Raw genomic sequence first — 13,099 nt, forward strand, 5'->3', positions numbered from 1 at the left:
AATGGGAAGATTACCAGATATCGTGGATCGGAAGGATGATTTCTCTCAAAATGAATATACTCCCAAGACTACTATATTTTTTTCAAACCCTCCCGGTCCATGTCCCCGGCTCAGAGCTCAAAAACATCCAAAACAAGATGTTCCATTTTATTTGGCAAGGCAAAAGACCCAGAGTAGCCCGCTCAGTTCTACTGTCACCACGGGGGAGAGGGGGCATGGGAGTCCCAGATATCCAAAAATACTATCAAGCCGCCCAACTAAAGCAAGCGGTACTATGGAACACAGACCCAGCCCAAAGACGCTGGCTCCAAATAGAAACATTCTACTCTAAAATGCCTTCTCTGCCAGCATGCCTATGGAGTATGGAAAGAGAAGACATGCCACCGCGAAAATTTAAATTAAAAACGGCAAGACACACTTGGGAAGTCTGGCTAAAAACTAAACTCAAATATAAACTCACTTCTACGGGGTCACAACTTACTCCAATATTTGATAATCCTAAATTCCCCCCGGGGTGTGCGTCAAAACAGTTTAACCAACTAAAGTCAAAAGGAATAAAGACATTGATGGACATAATGTGTCTAGGAAGTCTCCTAAGCTACCGGGACCTAAAAGCAAAATATAAGATCCCGAATTTGGATGCGTTTAAGTACCTCCAAATTAGACACTTCGCCCAAAAGGTATCTCCAAACCCGGAATTCCCCTTTCCCACTAGATTCGAGAGATTATGCAAGCCCGATTCAGACCAAAGGGGACTAATCTCCAAGATCTACTCGGAAATGGAAACAAGGGAGGGACCTCCTCAGCATGATTACATGCTTAAATGGGCCGCTGACCTGAATATAACTATTGAGGAGGAAGATTGGGAAGAAATCTGGGGAGCGGCCACAGAGACATCCATCTGTATCACCACAAAGGAAAATATTTATAAGGTACTCTTCAACTGGTACCTTACGCCAGCGAGACTAAAACAAATCTACCCTCTGGCATCGGATCTGTGCTGGAGAGGCTGTGGTCAAAGGGGGGACATGGTCCATATATGGTGGACATGTCCAGAAATTAAGAAATACTGGACTACGGTCCAAAATTTAATAAAGAGGTCACAGACCTCGAGTTACCCATTGAGCCGCTGACCTACCTACTGGCCAGACCAACTGAGGAAATTGGTCGTCCAACTAGGAAATTGATCTCCTTTATTCTCACAGCGGCAAGATGTGAAATGGCGTCTTCCTGGAAGAAGGTAGCCCCCCTACTAAGGGAATGATAAAAAAAAGACTCAACGAAGTGATGCTTATGGAAAAGCTTACGGCCCTACCTAAAGCAAAAAGCTAATTCATTCGAAAGAGTGTGGGAACCGTGGCTGTCACTATAGGACGAGGGTCCCCCTCGGGTCAAAACAGGACCCCCCCCCATGGAGATCTAGCAGCCCTAATAACTGGGACGCAGGACGCCCAGAAGAAGGAATACTCCCCCCTCCTCTCCCCTCCCTCCCTGTTCTTCCCCCCCCCCCATACAGGTTCCCCCTCTCCCTTTCCCCCACTTTGGTACTATACCAAGCTTTCCCCTCTTGGGAAGTGCTCCTTATGGGCAAGCTGCCTTGCCTCTCCCCCTACAAAAATTGAAAATGGCGTTATGTATTGGGATGAAAAATGTTGTCATTTGTATTCATGTAACTGTGTACCTACCCAATAAAAAAAGTTTGGAAAAAAAAAAAAAAGAATGTGCTTGAAATCAGCGCTCTTCAGTCGCTCGAGGAGGACTTTTCCTAAGCACAGTTTTCTTCTTTAGAATATTTGGTAAGGAGTTTTCCTATGCGTCAAGCGATCTTTTCTTCATTGAGTTTAGGGTGACCAACTGCATCGGGTTCCGTATCCATACTCACGGTGGTTCAAGGTAGGCAGACTTTTTATCTCTTTTTATTGACTCCCGTGGCCTCTTCTTTTTTTGTAGTCAACTAATGTTGTAGCTGTAGAGGTGTGCTCAATGAAACAGTCCTGCCTCGTTCTAGCCAAAGCCTTAATCTTTCTAGCGGCTATTTTCATTTTCCGGGCTTGGGGCCACAGTAGCATGACTGTATTGGTATTGCGCTTCTCAGTCGTAATTTGGTTCTTCTTTCCTGAATTGTGTGGAATGCCGATCGTAGTACTGAGATGTCATTGTGGGTGCGCTTCTAGCAATGCACAGCTAGCTTGGTTGTGATGTGGGACTTATATCTCGATTGAATCACACCAGCAGCTTCATTCATTTTTTGTAGAGTCTTTGCTGCAGACATTTCCTAAACTTTGACTGGAGCAAAATTACACACTGCTTCAAATGCTCCTAATTCTTTCTTTGATGTTGCATTCTCCATATTGACTGGAGAAGCAGGCTGCTTTATTCTGGCGATTTTAGCTGATGAGTTTTCATTCCTCTGTAGGTAGCCTGTATGTGAGTGATGCAGAGCATTTGCGCTGATACCTTTCTCTCTCCAACCTTGCTTGGACAAGAGCTTTGTAGTATTTCTGAATTACTCTGCTGCTTTTCTCCCCTTTCAATAAGGTTTTGCTCTTGCTTCAGGTTCTGGACCTTCTCATGCGCCCTCTCATATTGAGTCACCTGGCCTCTAAGCGTGGCCTCCAGCGATGCTTTGGTGATGCTCAGGGTAGCCTTCAGTTCCTCATGCTACTCTGCAAGGACACACTGGATACTCAGATGTTCCTGCAGCACTTGAAATTCGTTAGCAGCCTGCAGAGATCACTGCTTCTCTTCGGCATTCTGGAGGTGCGTATGCAGACATTGCAGTTTGCTCTGCTTCCAACTTCATGTTTCAGCCTTGTATTTTCTCTTTTTACAGTCTATATAATATTCATTGCCTCCATGTAGTCCTCCTTCCATTTACGCACTTCTGAGTTGAGACTCCCGGTCTCCTAGCGTGAGTCTTCTATCTCTAGGTTGAGGGTGTAAAGCTCCTTCTGAGAGACTTAAAGATCCATATTAAGACTGTGTAGATGGCTTTTTGTGAGATGTCCAGCTCCTCAGCGAGACTGTGAAGTTCCTTTTTAGAGACTTCCAGTTCTGTGCGGCAACTGCTGATCTCTTGGTGTGAGGTCTCCAGTTCTATGCGGAGAGTATGAACTTCATTCTGCGATATGTCCACCTCTGTCCGGATACTGTTGACCTCTTGGTGTGAGGCATTCAGTTCTATGCGGAGAGTGAACCTCATTCTGAGAGACTTCCAACTCTCTATGGCCATTCTGAGAGACTGTCATCTCTTTCAGTGCCATCCTCAAAATGGAGTCTTCTTTCAATTTCTGATGATTTTATTATGCGACTACAAACAGAAATGAAGGGAAAACATTTTGGAATGCATAAATTAAAGGAGCCTGGTAAGAAGCAATGTTATCACAGGCAGTGCAGTGGGGAGAAACAAGGCAGAATCTGGCAAGCATTGAAAGGGATTAACTGCAGGCTGCCCCTGAGGGAAACGGGCCAGCACTGTACCAAGTACCAGGGAGAGAGGACCATATCAAAACCTCAGGTGTGGGGAAAAGGTTGTTGCTAAGGGAACAGCCTGAAAGACCGCACTATTGCAAAGAAGCATAGAAACAGGGGACGGGACTAGAGAAAAAGATACTATAGCAAAGGCAGGAAAAAAAACACAGGCTGGAGACAAGACATGACAGATTTATCTTCTCATTGTTTCCTGTTGTCCAATTTTTCTTTAGGTTTTGAATTTCCTGCATATGTCGGTTGTTATTCCAACTTGTTGTTTCTGTGGATCTCTGATCTTCCTGCTAGAAAATGTTCTTGCAAATGTTTCTAAACTATTGATCGTGGGTTAATATTTTCCTATTTTCAGAATCATGCCCATGATTGCTGCAGTCTATAAGGTAGCAAAATGCCATCTAATGACATGCGTTTCTCTGTCAAGGTTCTGCATTGAAGGAGGAACAGATGATCAGAAGCGCAACCGCCCCTTAAAGATGCAGAACTCGCCAGCAATAAAGTAGGGTTAAAAACACTTTATTGGGCTACATAAAAATATACAAAAATCCACGAACAAAAAGAATCCTCCCACGCATTTCACGTCCTCTCTGGCGCTTTTTCAGGGAGTGTACGCACTTACTCACACACCTTGAGAAAGTGCCAGAGAGGGCGTGCAACGCATAGGAGGATCCTTTTTGTTCGTGGATTTTTGTATCTCTTCTGATCCTCTGTTCCTGCTTCATATCTTCCGATCGGAGAGACGCCACAGGGGGACACGGATCACCTTTTCTAGGTGCACCGCGTTGCTTTGAGGAGAGGGGAGCAGTGATCAATCGTGAGTAGTGGATCTACTCCACACCAGACACTGACACGGAGTAACGGGCTATTCATTGCAGTCGCCGCTTACCCGCCGCGGAGGGTAGATCTCCTATTAACGGCTTACAGGTCAGGTACATGTGGACTTGCACACGGTCCCACCCCTCCATTACCTCACATACAGCACTATTATAACCCTATACGTGCCCCGCTTTCAATTTAAAGCTTTGAGTTGTTTTATACTGTACATTGCCTTAGTATTTTCCTACGTTTACAGCCGGTTTCCAACTTGCTCTGCATTGAAGGAGTTAATTTCCATCCTTATGCCAGGTCTGAAGTGTGGACAAAGTTAATTCTGCTATCCAACAAGACTCTCTGGAGATATTTTTCTAACAGTCATTGCAATAATTCACAAACTGGCATTCTTATGTGTTTGGCACAGAATGTTTAGAGCTTGTTTTGATGAACCTATAGTAAGTCAAAGGGACAGATTCGCTAGAGCTTAATATCACTGCGTTAAAATGTCATACTAAAATGGGATTGCGACGATAGTTTTTAGATATACTGCCACATTCCCTAAGAATGTATTAATAAAAGGCTTTACAGAAAAATTGTCCTCCTTGGCACTGTTCTTCACTGCTCCGTGCTCAGTGCAGTATATATGGATAAAAAAATAAAGAAAATAAAAACCAGTGTATAATATCATACAGTGCAAATATCAATAACAATTCTGTGGAAATAAAAGGCTTGTGATATTCATTCTCATTTGGATACACAAAGGGCCCTATTCTCTTGCCCTTCTATGAGCGGATTGGCATGTTTTTTGGCATGTTTTTTCAAAGCAGTTTCAATCTGGCTCTGCCAATCCAATGGGGTTAACAAAACACACAAATACCCAGTCAGCTCATTTAAGCCCCAAAAGTTACCACAAAATGTGTGTGTGTGTGTGTGTGTGTGTGTGTGTGTGTGTGTGTGTGTGTGTGTGTGTGTGTGTGTGTGTGTGTGTGTGTGTGTGTGTGTATGTCAAAACGGAGTGCTACTGGGCATGGCAATATATACTACAAACAAACACAAACAGAGTAAAAAGGGTCATTTAGTTGAACCCTTTGGCCAAAGCGTCTTAAGCCTGCTGCCACTTACAAGGCATACCTGTAGCAGGGCCTAACACTTAATAAAATTCTTAATAACCTGTACAATACTAGGAAGAATGATCATATTTTTTCTGTCATAATCAGCTGCATGGTTCTAAATCTGATTGAAATTCTTATTTACCTGGACAATACCAGAAAGAATACTCTGTATTAGATCTGTCACAATCGGCTGCATGCAAAGACCTGTGCATATGGAAAGTGGGATGGGACGAGTATTCTTCCTGGTATTGTCCAGGTAAATAAGAATTTCAATCAGATATCCAATCCTTATTGGACTTTATTCTTCAGCTGTGTTTCTTTTCTGTTGCTCGCAATGCTATTGGATTACATCATTTGTCTGCGTCCTTTTAAACCCTCATTGGACGCCATTACATTAAGCCCCCGGACGAAGCAAAGGGTGCAAAACGTACATCGGGGTTGTGTCTGTTTGCACTCCCCAGGGACCCCCCATACTTTGCTGTGGACCTCAGCTGGACATTTCATTTTATGACCTCTTGCAATTTATGCCACTTCAGGACCCTTTTTGAGGACTTACATGTTTACAACTCTATGGTGATCTGCAAGTATATTTTGTTCATTGGTATTCACCTGTGGTTACCATATGTATTATATGCCTCATTGTTGGTGATTGGAGTGGTATTGCATTAGTAGTTATTATTACTGACAGCAGTACTTAGGTTACAGCATATAGCAACCTATTATAGACTTACTTGCTGACAGGTCGGTCTTTTAATCATAGGAGTAGGTTATATTACTGTTTCTCCTTCTCTGCACTACATATGGCTTCTGTGTCATCTTTAGACCATATTACAAATCAGTACCTCTATCCTATGTTTAGGTTAGAATCTATGCTGCAGGGGTTCCTTGGGGACTGTTTTATCTCTTATGTGTAATTCATGTCTTTTTTGAATAAATCAATTTATTATTACTTTTTGCTTGAGTGCTTTTAGTGGGACACCTTTTCTTTTTTTTATTCTTTTGATATATGTGTGTGTATATATGTATGTACAAAAAGAAAGCGCCCGATCCTAGTGCAATAAGTCCAAAAAAATAGACATTAAAGGGATATTAAAATTCCAACAAAATGCAAACTCACAAACAACAAAGTTAAAATAGTATGTTATGAGGTATACTGATTGCACCAAACGAGGACTAAGCTACTCAGCTCACTCGATCACTTCACCGCATGGAATCGCAATGCTCCTCTGGGTCTCCGTCCAGCAGGAACTCAGGGAGCGACACAGTTACTTTTGATGTCCTCCGGCAACACAACTGGCGTGTATTAGATTCCGGGCAGAGTTGTGTACTGCGTGCAAGCTGATATTGCAGCCAATAGCGTCTATGAGTCCAGGATGCCAAAGTGAGCAACCACACTAGCAACGCGACATACACCCTACGCGTTTCTTCACATTACTTGATTTCATCAGGGGATGGATCTTAGATGTAATTCATTAGTATATATATTTAAACGATCCAATCAAATAAGATCTAGCTAAATGGCCTGATTGGTAACAGTTGGAGATTTGTTTGTGTCACATTAACTCTTTGTATATAACAATAAAATTGTGCAGAGTGAATATAAAGCAAATACAAGAATATATCTAATACTAACATAAAAAATTGATTAAATAAAAATAATCAGATATATAATTATATAACTGAACAGTAAATGCCATATAATTCATTTAAAAAAAAAAAAAAAAAACTAAATCTCCATTTAAGATATATGAATATATTCTCTCATGTGTATGAGTGTATCTGTACACTGTTAGTATATTCAACTATTAATCTTAGTGTTCAATGATTCCATAGTAAAATTAAGCATATATAGAAATAAATGTATATATGTTGGTATATAGATACAACAGTTTACACTTACACACATACAACCAGATTATAATGATGGTATATGGTATTTAAGGAAAGGGAGGACTGGATAGAAATTAAACATAAATATCATTTATAAAATCCAATTGATCAACTCATATTTCCAAGTGACAAAGGCGCTTCAATATCGCATCCATTGAATGTATTCATATATTCATGGTACAGGACTAGGTTAGGGATATGAAACTGCTTGAAGGTAGTAACGTCCCCAGTTGGGCCAAGCTACCCTGAAAGGGTAAGGTGCAGGGCTAAGAAACCCCGATCAAACCCTCATTGGGATGGTCCCTGGACTCACATAAAGCAATCATGAATTGAAAAGTACTCACTGTAGATCTCTCAATCCTGATGTCCTGGAAGGCGTGCAGTCATTTTGGCGCCAAAACGGGGCATTTGTATGTGTATGTAAGTAAGCACTACTGGTACACTATATACTCCTTGATAAAGTGTTTTTTTGTAAACACGCAACGCGTAGGAGGGTTAGTGCCTCCACTTTTTTAGATGGATCAATAAAGTATCATTTTTAATTTTCTTTGTTTGGGACCCACTCTTTGGTTGCTGCGCCAGAATCATCTTGCTCTTTATGATCAACTCATATATTCATATTATTTTAATAATCGATAATTAATTCATTTTGAGGGCTTGTATGAGAAGATCAATTAAAGACTAACTTTATAGATTTAAATTTATTAAATATTTAATTATCAGAAATTGGTCAAATATTAGTATAACTACTATTAGAAACAACAGATATAAAAATTTGTCAATTTAATAATCATTAAAGCTTAATACTATTTTCCTATATATTTTTTGTATTATTTCATTTTGTCTTAACGCCATGGGTATATGTTCCAGAGACAGGAGATGAGATATAGAGATATGATTATATATATATATTATTGTATTGTATTATATCAAAGACCTTAGATAAATCTTAAATAGATCAAATTAGAACAAGATGAAAGCATGTGATCTTATAAATTCTTTAATAAATGTCCCTTTTTCTATGAATAGAAGGGGGGGAGGAATAACGGAGGAAGAAGAGAAAGGAAAAAAGAGAAAAGAAAGTGAAACAAAACCAGTAATGCAAATTGTCAAGACTGTACTAAACAGCCCACCAGACAGATCACTGCTGGAAAGAATCAAATGATTGTGTTCCTATGTGCTAAATATTATCTATAATATGTGCTGAATTTATAAATAAATAAATATATATATATATATATATATATATATATACAGTGTTCGACAAATCACCCAAAAATCTACTCGCCCAACCAAAAAATCTACTCGCCACCTCGTCCCGCCCCCAACTCCGCCCTAGTCCCACCCCCAACTCCGCCCCTAGTCCCGCCCCCAACCCTGCTTTAAAATAAAATATATAAATAAAATACATTTAATAAATTCCTAGTCAGAACAACATTCGTTTTTGACATAAATGTATTTATTGTATTACATTATACTACAATTAGTCGTGTGTGTGTGTGTGTGTCAATGTCGGATCTAGAAATAAAAGCCAGATGTGAATGACTAGTTTCCTGAACCCCTTAACCAGTGTCTGGACGTCGGCGCTTCACAGAGAGAGACAGAGAGAGAGAGACAGAGAGAGACAGACAGACAGACACCCACACACACACAGAGAGCGGCACACCCACACAGAGAGAAAGAGAGACACACAGAGAAAGAGAGAGAATGAGAGACACACACAGTGAGAGAATGAGACAAAGAGAGAGTGCGACAGAGAGAGGGAGAGGGTGACAGAGAGAGGGAGAGGGTGACAGAGAGAGGGAGAGGGTGACAGAGAGAGGGAGAGGGCGACACAGGGAGAGGGTGGGTGACACAAGGAGAGGGTGGGTGACACAAGGAGAGGGTGGGTGACACAGGGAGAGGGAGAGGGTGACACAGGGAGAGGGTGACACAGGGAGAGGGTGACACAGGGAGAGGGTGACACAGGGAGAGGGAGAGGGTGACACAGGGACAGGGAGAGAGAGGGTGACACAGGGAGAGGGAGAGAGAGGGTGACACAGGGAGAGAGAGGGTGACACAGGGAGAGGGAGGGTGACACAGGGAGAGGGAGGGTGACACAGGGAGAGGGAGGGTGACACGGAGAGGGTGACACAGGGAGAGGGTGACACAGGAAGAGGGAGAGGGTGGGTGACACAGGGAGAGGGTGGGTGACACAGGGAGAGGGAGGGTGACACAGGGAGAGGGAGGGTGACACAGGGAGAGGGAGGGTGACACAGGGAGAGGGAGGGTGACACAGGGAGAGGGAGGGTGACAGGGAGAGGGAGGGTGACAGGGACAGGGAGGGTGACAGGGACAGGGAGGGTGACACGGAGAGGGAGAGGGTGACACAAGGAGAGGGTGACACAGAGACAGGGAGAGGGTGACACAAGGAGAGGGTGACACAGAGACAGGGAGAGGGTGACACAAGGAGAGGGTGACATAGGGAGAGGGTGACACAGGGAGAGGGAGAGGGTGACAGGGAGAGGGTGACACAGGGAGAGGGAGAGGGTGACACAGGGAGAGGGAGGGTGACACAGGGAGAGGGAGGGTGACACAGGGAGAGGGTGACACAGGGAGGGAGGGAGAGGGTGACACAGGGAGAGGGTGATACGGAGAGGGAGGGTGATACGGAGAGGGAGGGTGACACGGAGAGGGTGACACAGGGAGAGGGTGACACAGGGAGAGGGTGACACATGGAGAGGGTGACACATGGAGAGGGTGACACATGGAGAGGGTGACACATGGAGAGGGTGACACAGGGAGAGGGAGAGAGGGTGACACACTCACAGACACAGACACCCACTCTCACTCAGACGAACTCACACACACACACAGTCTGTCACTCACACACACAAACACTCACCCGCAAGGCAGGGGGTCGCACATGGCAGCGGGGGCCTCCGCACGGCAGGAGGGCCTCTGCAAGGCAGGGGGGTCCGCACATGGCAGCGGGGGCCTCCGCACGGCAGGAGGGCCTCTGCAAGGGGCCGTGCCCCCTCCAGAGGGGGACGCCGACACCGCAGTATCCTGCTTAGACCGAGCAGGGTGAGGCCCCGGTGAGGGGATTTCCCTGCTTAGAGCAGGCAGAGGCCCCTGTGAGGGGATTTCCCTGCTTAGAGCAGGCAGAGGCCCCGGTGAGGGGATTTCCCTGCTTAGAGCAGGCAGAGGCCCCGGTGAGGGGATTTCCCCTGCTTAGAGCAGGCAGAGGCCCCGGTGAGGGGATTTCCGGGAGAGGCTCCGGTGAGGGGATTTCCCCTGCTTAGAGCAGGGAGAGGCACGCGTGGGGTGAGGGGGGGGGCACGGAGGCCGGGAGAGATTGGGGTGAGGGGGGGGGGTGGATGGCCCGATGTGAGGGGGTGGTGGATGGCCGATGCGAGGGGGGGCGGATGGCCCGATGGGAGGGAGGGGGGGGCGGATGGCCCGATGGGAGGGAGGGGGGGTGACGGATGGCCCGATGGGAGGGAGGGGGGGTGACAGATGGCCCTGCAGGGGCCTGAGGCAGACTGGCGTGGAAGGAGCTGGCTGGCGGAAGGGGGAGGAGTGGAAGAGCTGAGGAGGGGAAGTTGCTGAGAGGCGGGGGAGGAGCGAAGGCAGTGATCAGAGAACCGGCTTTTTTTTTTTTTCTCCAGCGCGAGCGGCGGGAAATTTAAAAAATACACGTGTGCTGCTTGTGCCAATATTTACTCGCCCGGGGGTTAAATCCACCCGCCCCGGGCGAGTAAATGTATACAATTGTCGAACACTGTATATATATATATAATATATATATATATATATATATATATAATTACCCATGGCAGAAACATTAGATATCTGAGAACTTACTTTTAGAAAGGAAAGGTATACAGGGATATACCAAATAAGTGAACATTGGAATGATCTTGCTCAGGGAGAAATCTGATGCCATTACTGGAGTCAGGAAGGAGTTTATTGTTCCCCTCATGAGATATTATTAGATTATATTTCACTGGGGTTTTTTCTTTGCCTTCCTCTGGATCAATATACTTGATAAGTATCAAATCAAATATAGGATAAGTATCTGTCGTCTAAATGTAGCATCGGTTGAACAAGATGGACATATGTCTTTTTTTTTTCAAACCTCGTCTACTATGTAACTATGTCACTGTGTTTTCAAGCACTGCACACACAGGTCCATATTCACTAAAGGATGCTAAGAAAGATACTCAAAAATGCTGTTTATAGGTGAATGCGTTCCAGGTTGTAACTTATTGTGTCTGGCAACATGCTATTTAATAACTGTTAATCTATTCCTACTAACCTTTGTATTTATAAAACTCTTGATGTATTTCCCAAATTCCTTATTTGCAGTCACAAAGTGAGCTTTCGACCAAGGTATACAACTTCATATAAAGTTGTCACAGAGCTGGAATGGAGATGCTGCCCTGGTTATAAAGGTGACGATTGCAAGGAAGGTCCCACTGAAAAGGCAAAGCCAATTCCTCTGCATACTCCTCTACCTAATGGTGGGAGGAAAGATTTGGGTAAGGTTCCAATTTAATATTTCAGTTCTTCCCCATCTCAAGCTTTTCTTGCGCATCATTCATGGTCTACTGAAATGTGTGTAGTGTTACTTTAATAACCTATCTCATATCTTGAGTCCACCTGGGCGACTGCTCCATCCGAACTCCCAGCCACCGGATCCACAGTGGATGTAGAGTGATAGGGGAAAACGATAGTGGTGGCCCTGCTCACACCCTCTTAGCATGGAATACACTTGCCCTGCTAGGCCTGGAGGTGTAGGTCAGGGAGAGCTAGCGTTCTAAAAGTCAGCGCTACAGATCGCGTTCTAGTGTGATGATGTACTAACAGCCTTAGGCGTTTCATCACTACAAAAACGTGACTTCATCAGGGAGACGTTTTTGCAGTGTTGCAACGCATAGGATTGTTGCTACGTCATCACACTAGAATGCTGACTTTTAGAACTCCAGTTCTCTCTGATCTACAACTCAAGGCCTTGCAGGGCAAGTGTATTCCACGTTAAGAGGTTGTGAGCAGGGCCACGACCATAGTTTTCTCTGATCCTTCTACATCCACTGTGGATCAGGTGGCTGGAGTTGAGAGAGAGTGGTCGCTCAGGTGGACTCCCCTGCCAATACACTGCTCAAGATTGGAGTTTTTTCTCAACTGGATCACAAATGCCTAGCATTACAGTATATGCTGAAACTGCGCATTGTCAGCTGATATCTCGTGAGTGGGCATTTGTCACCTTGATACACTGTAGTACAGTATTGCTTCTCAGCGTTTCGCTTTTCGGCGATCCGCCAATATGGCGGTACCGAGAAGGGGACCGCCATGTCTGCACATGCACAGAAGGGGGGCGGCCAAGTTTGCGCATCTGTAAAAGGGGGGTGGAGGGTGGCCGAGTTCATGCATGCACAGAAGGGAGAGCGGCCGAGTTTGCGCATGTGCAGAACGGGGGACTGCAAGTCTACGCATGCGCAGAAGGGTAGGAGACGCTGAAAATTGCCGGTACCGCTTTTCGGCGATTTTTGCTTTACGGCGGAGCCATGGAACGGAACCCGCAGTATGAGCAGGGCCCTACCTACTGTCATTCTATTACATTTATTGTACTATGCATTTCTTCTCTTTGTTTTTTAGTGTGAGTTTATATGTGTATATATATATTATATAATATATATATGTGTGTGTGTGTGTGTGTGTGTGTGTGTGTGTGCGTGTGTGTGTGTGTGTGTGTGTGTGTGTGTGTGTGTGTTTATGTATATATTGTGTGTGTGTGTTACACAGAAATAGGTTCT

At 44.6% G+C, this 13,099-nt stretch overlaps 1 protein-coding gene across 1 annotated transcript in view; it reads left to right on the top strand.

The window, feature by feature from the left end:
• EMILIN2 (elastin microfibril interfacer 2) overlaps positions 1 to 13,099 on the top strand; it is a 77,159-nt gene that overhangs the window by 39,789 nt on the left and 24,271 nt on the right. Inside the window, exon 3 of the mRNA XM_075585267.1 lies at positions 11,652 to 11,824. Within this exon, the coding sequence (XP_075441382.1) occupies positions 11,652 to 11,824 (173 nt within the window). The remainder of the gene's footprint in view (positions 1 to 11,651; positions 11,825 to 13,099) is intronic.

The sequence above is a fragment of the Ascaphus truei genome, chromosome 2 (assembly GCF_040206685.1).
Source record: "Ascaphus truei isolate aAscTru1 chromosome 2, aAscTru1.hap1, whole genome shotgun sequence".
NCBI classification, from domain to species: Eukaryota; Metazoa; Chordata; class Amphibia; order Anura; family Ascaphidae; genus Ascaphus; species Ascaphus truei.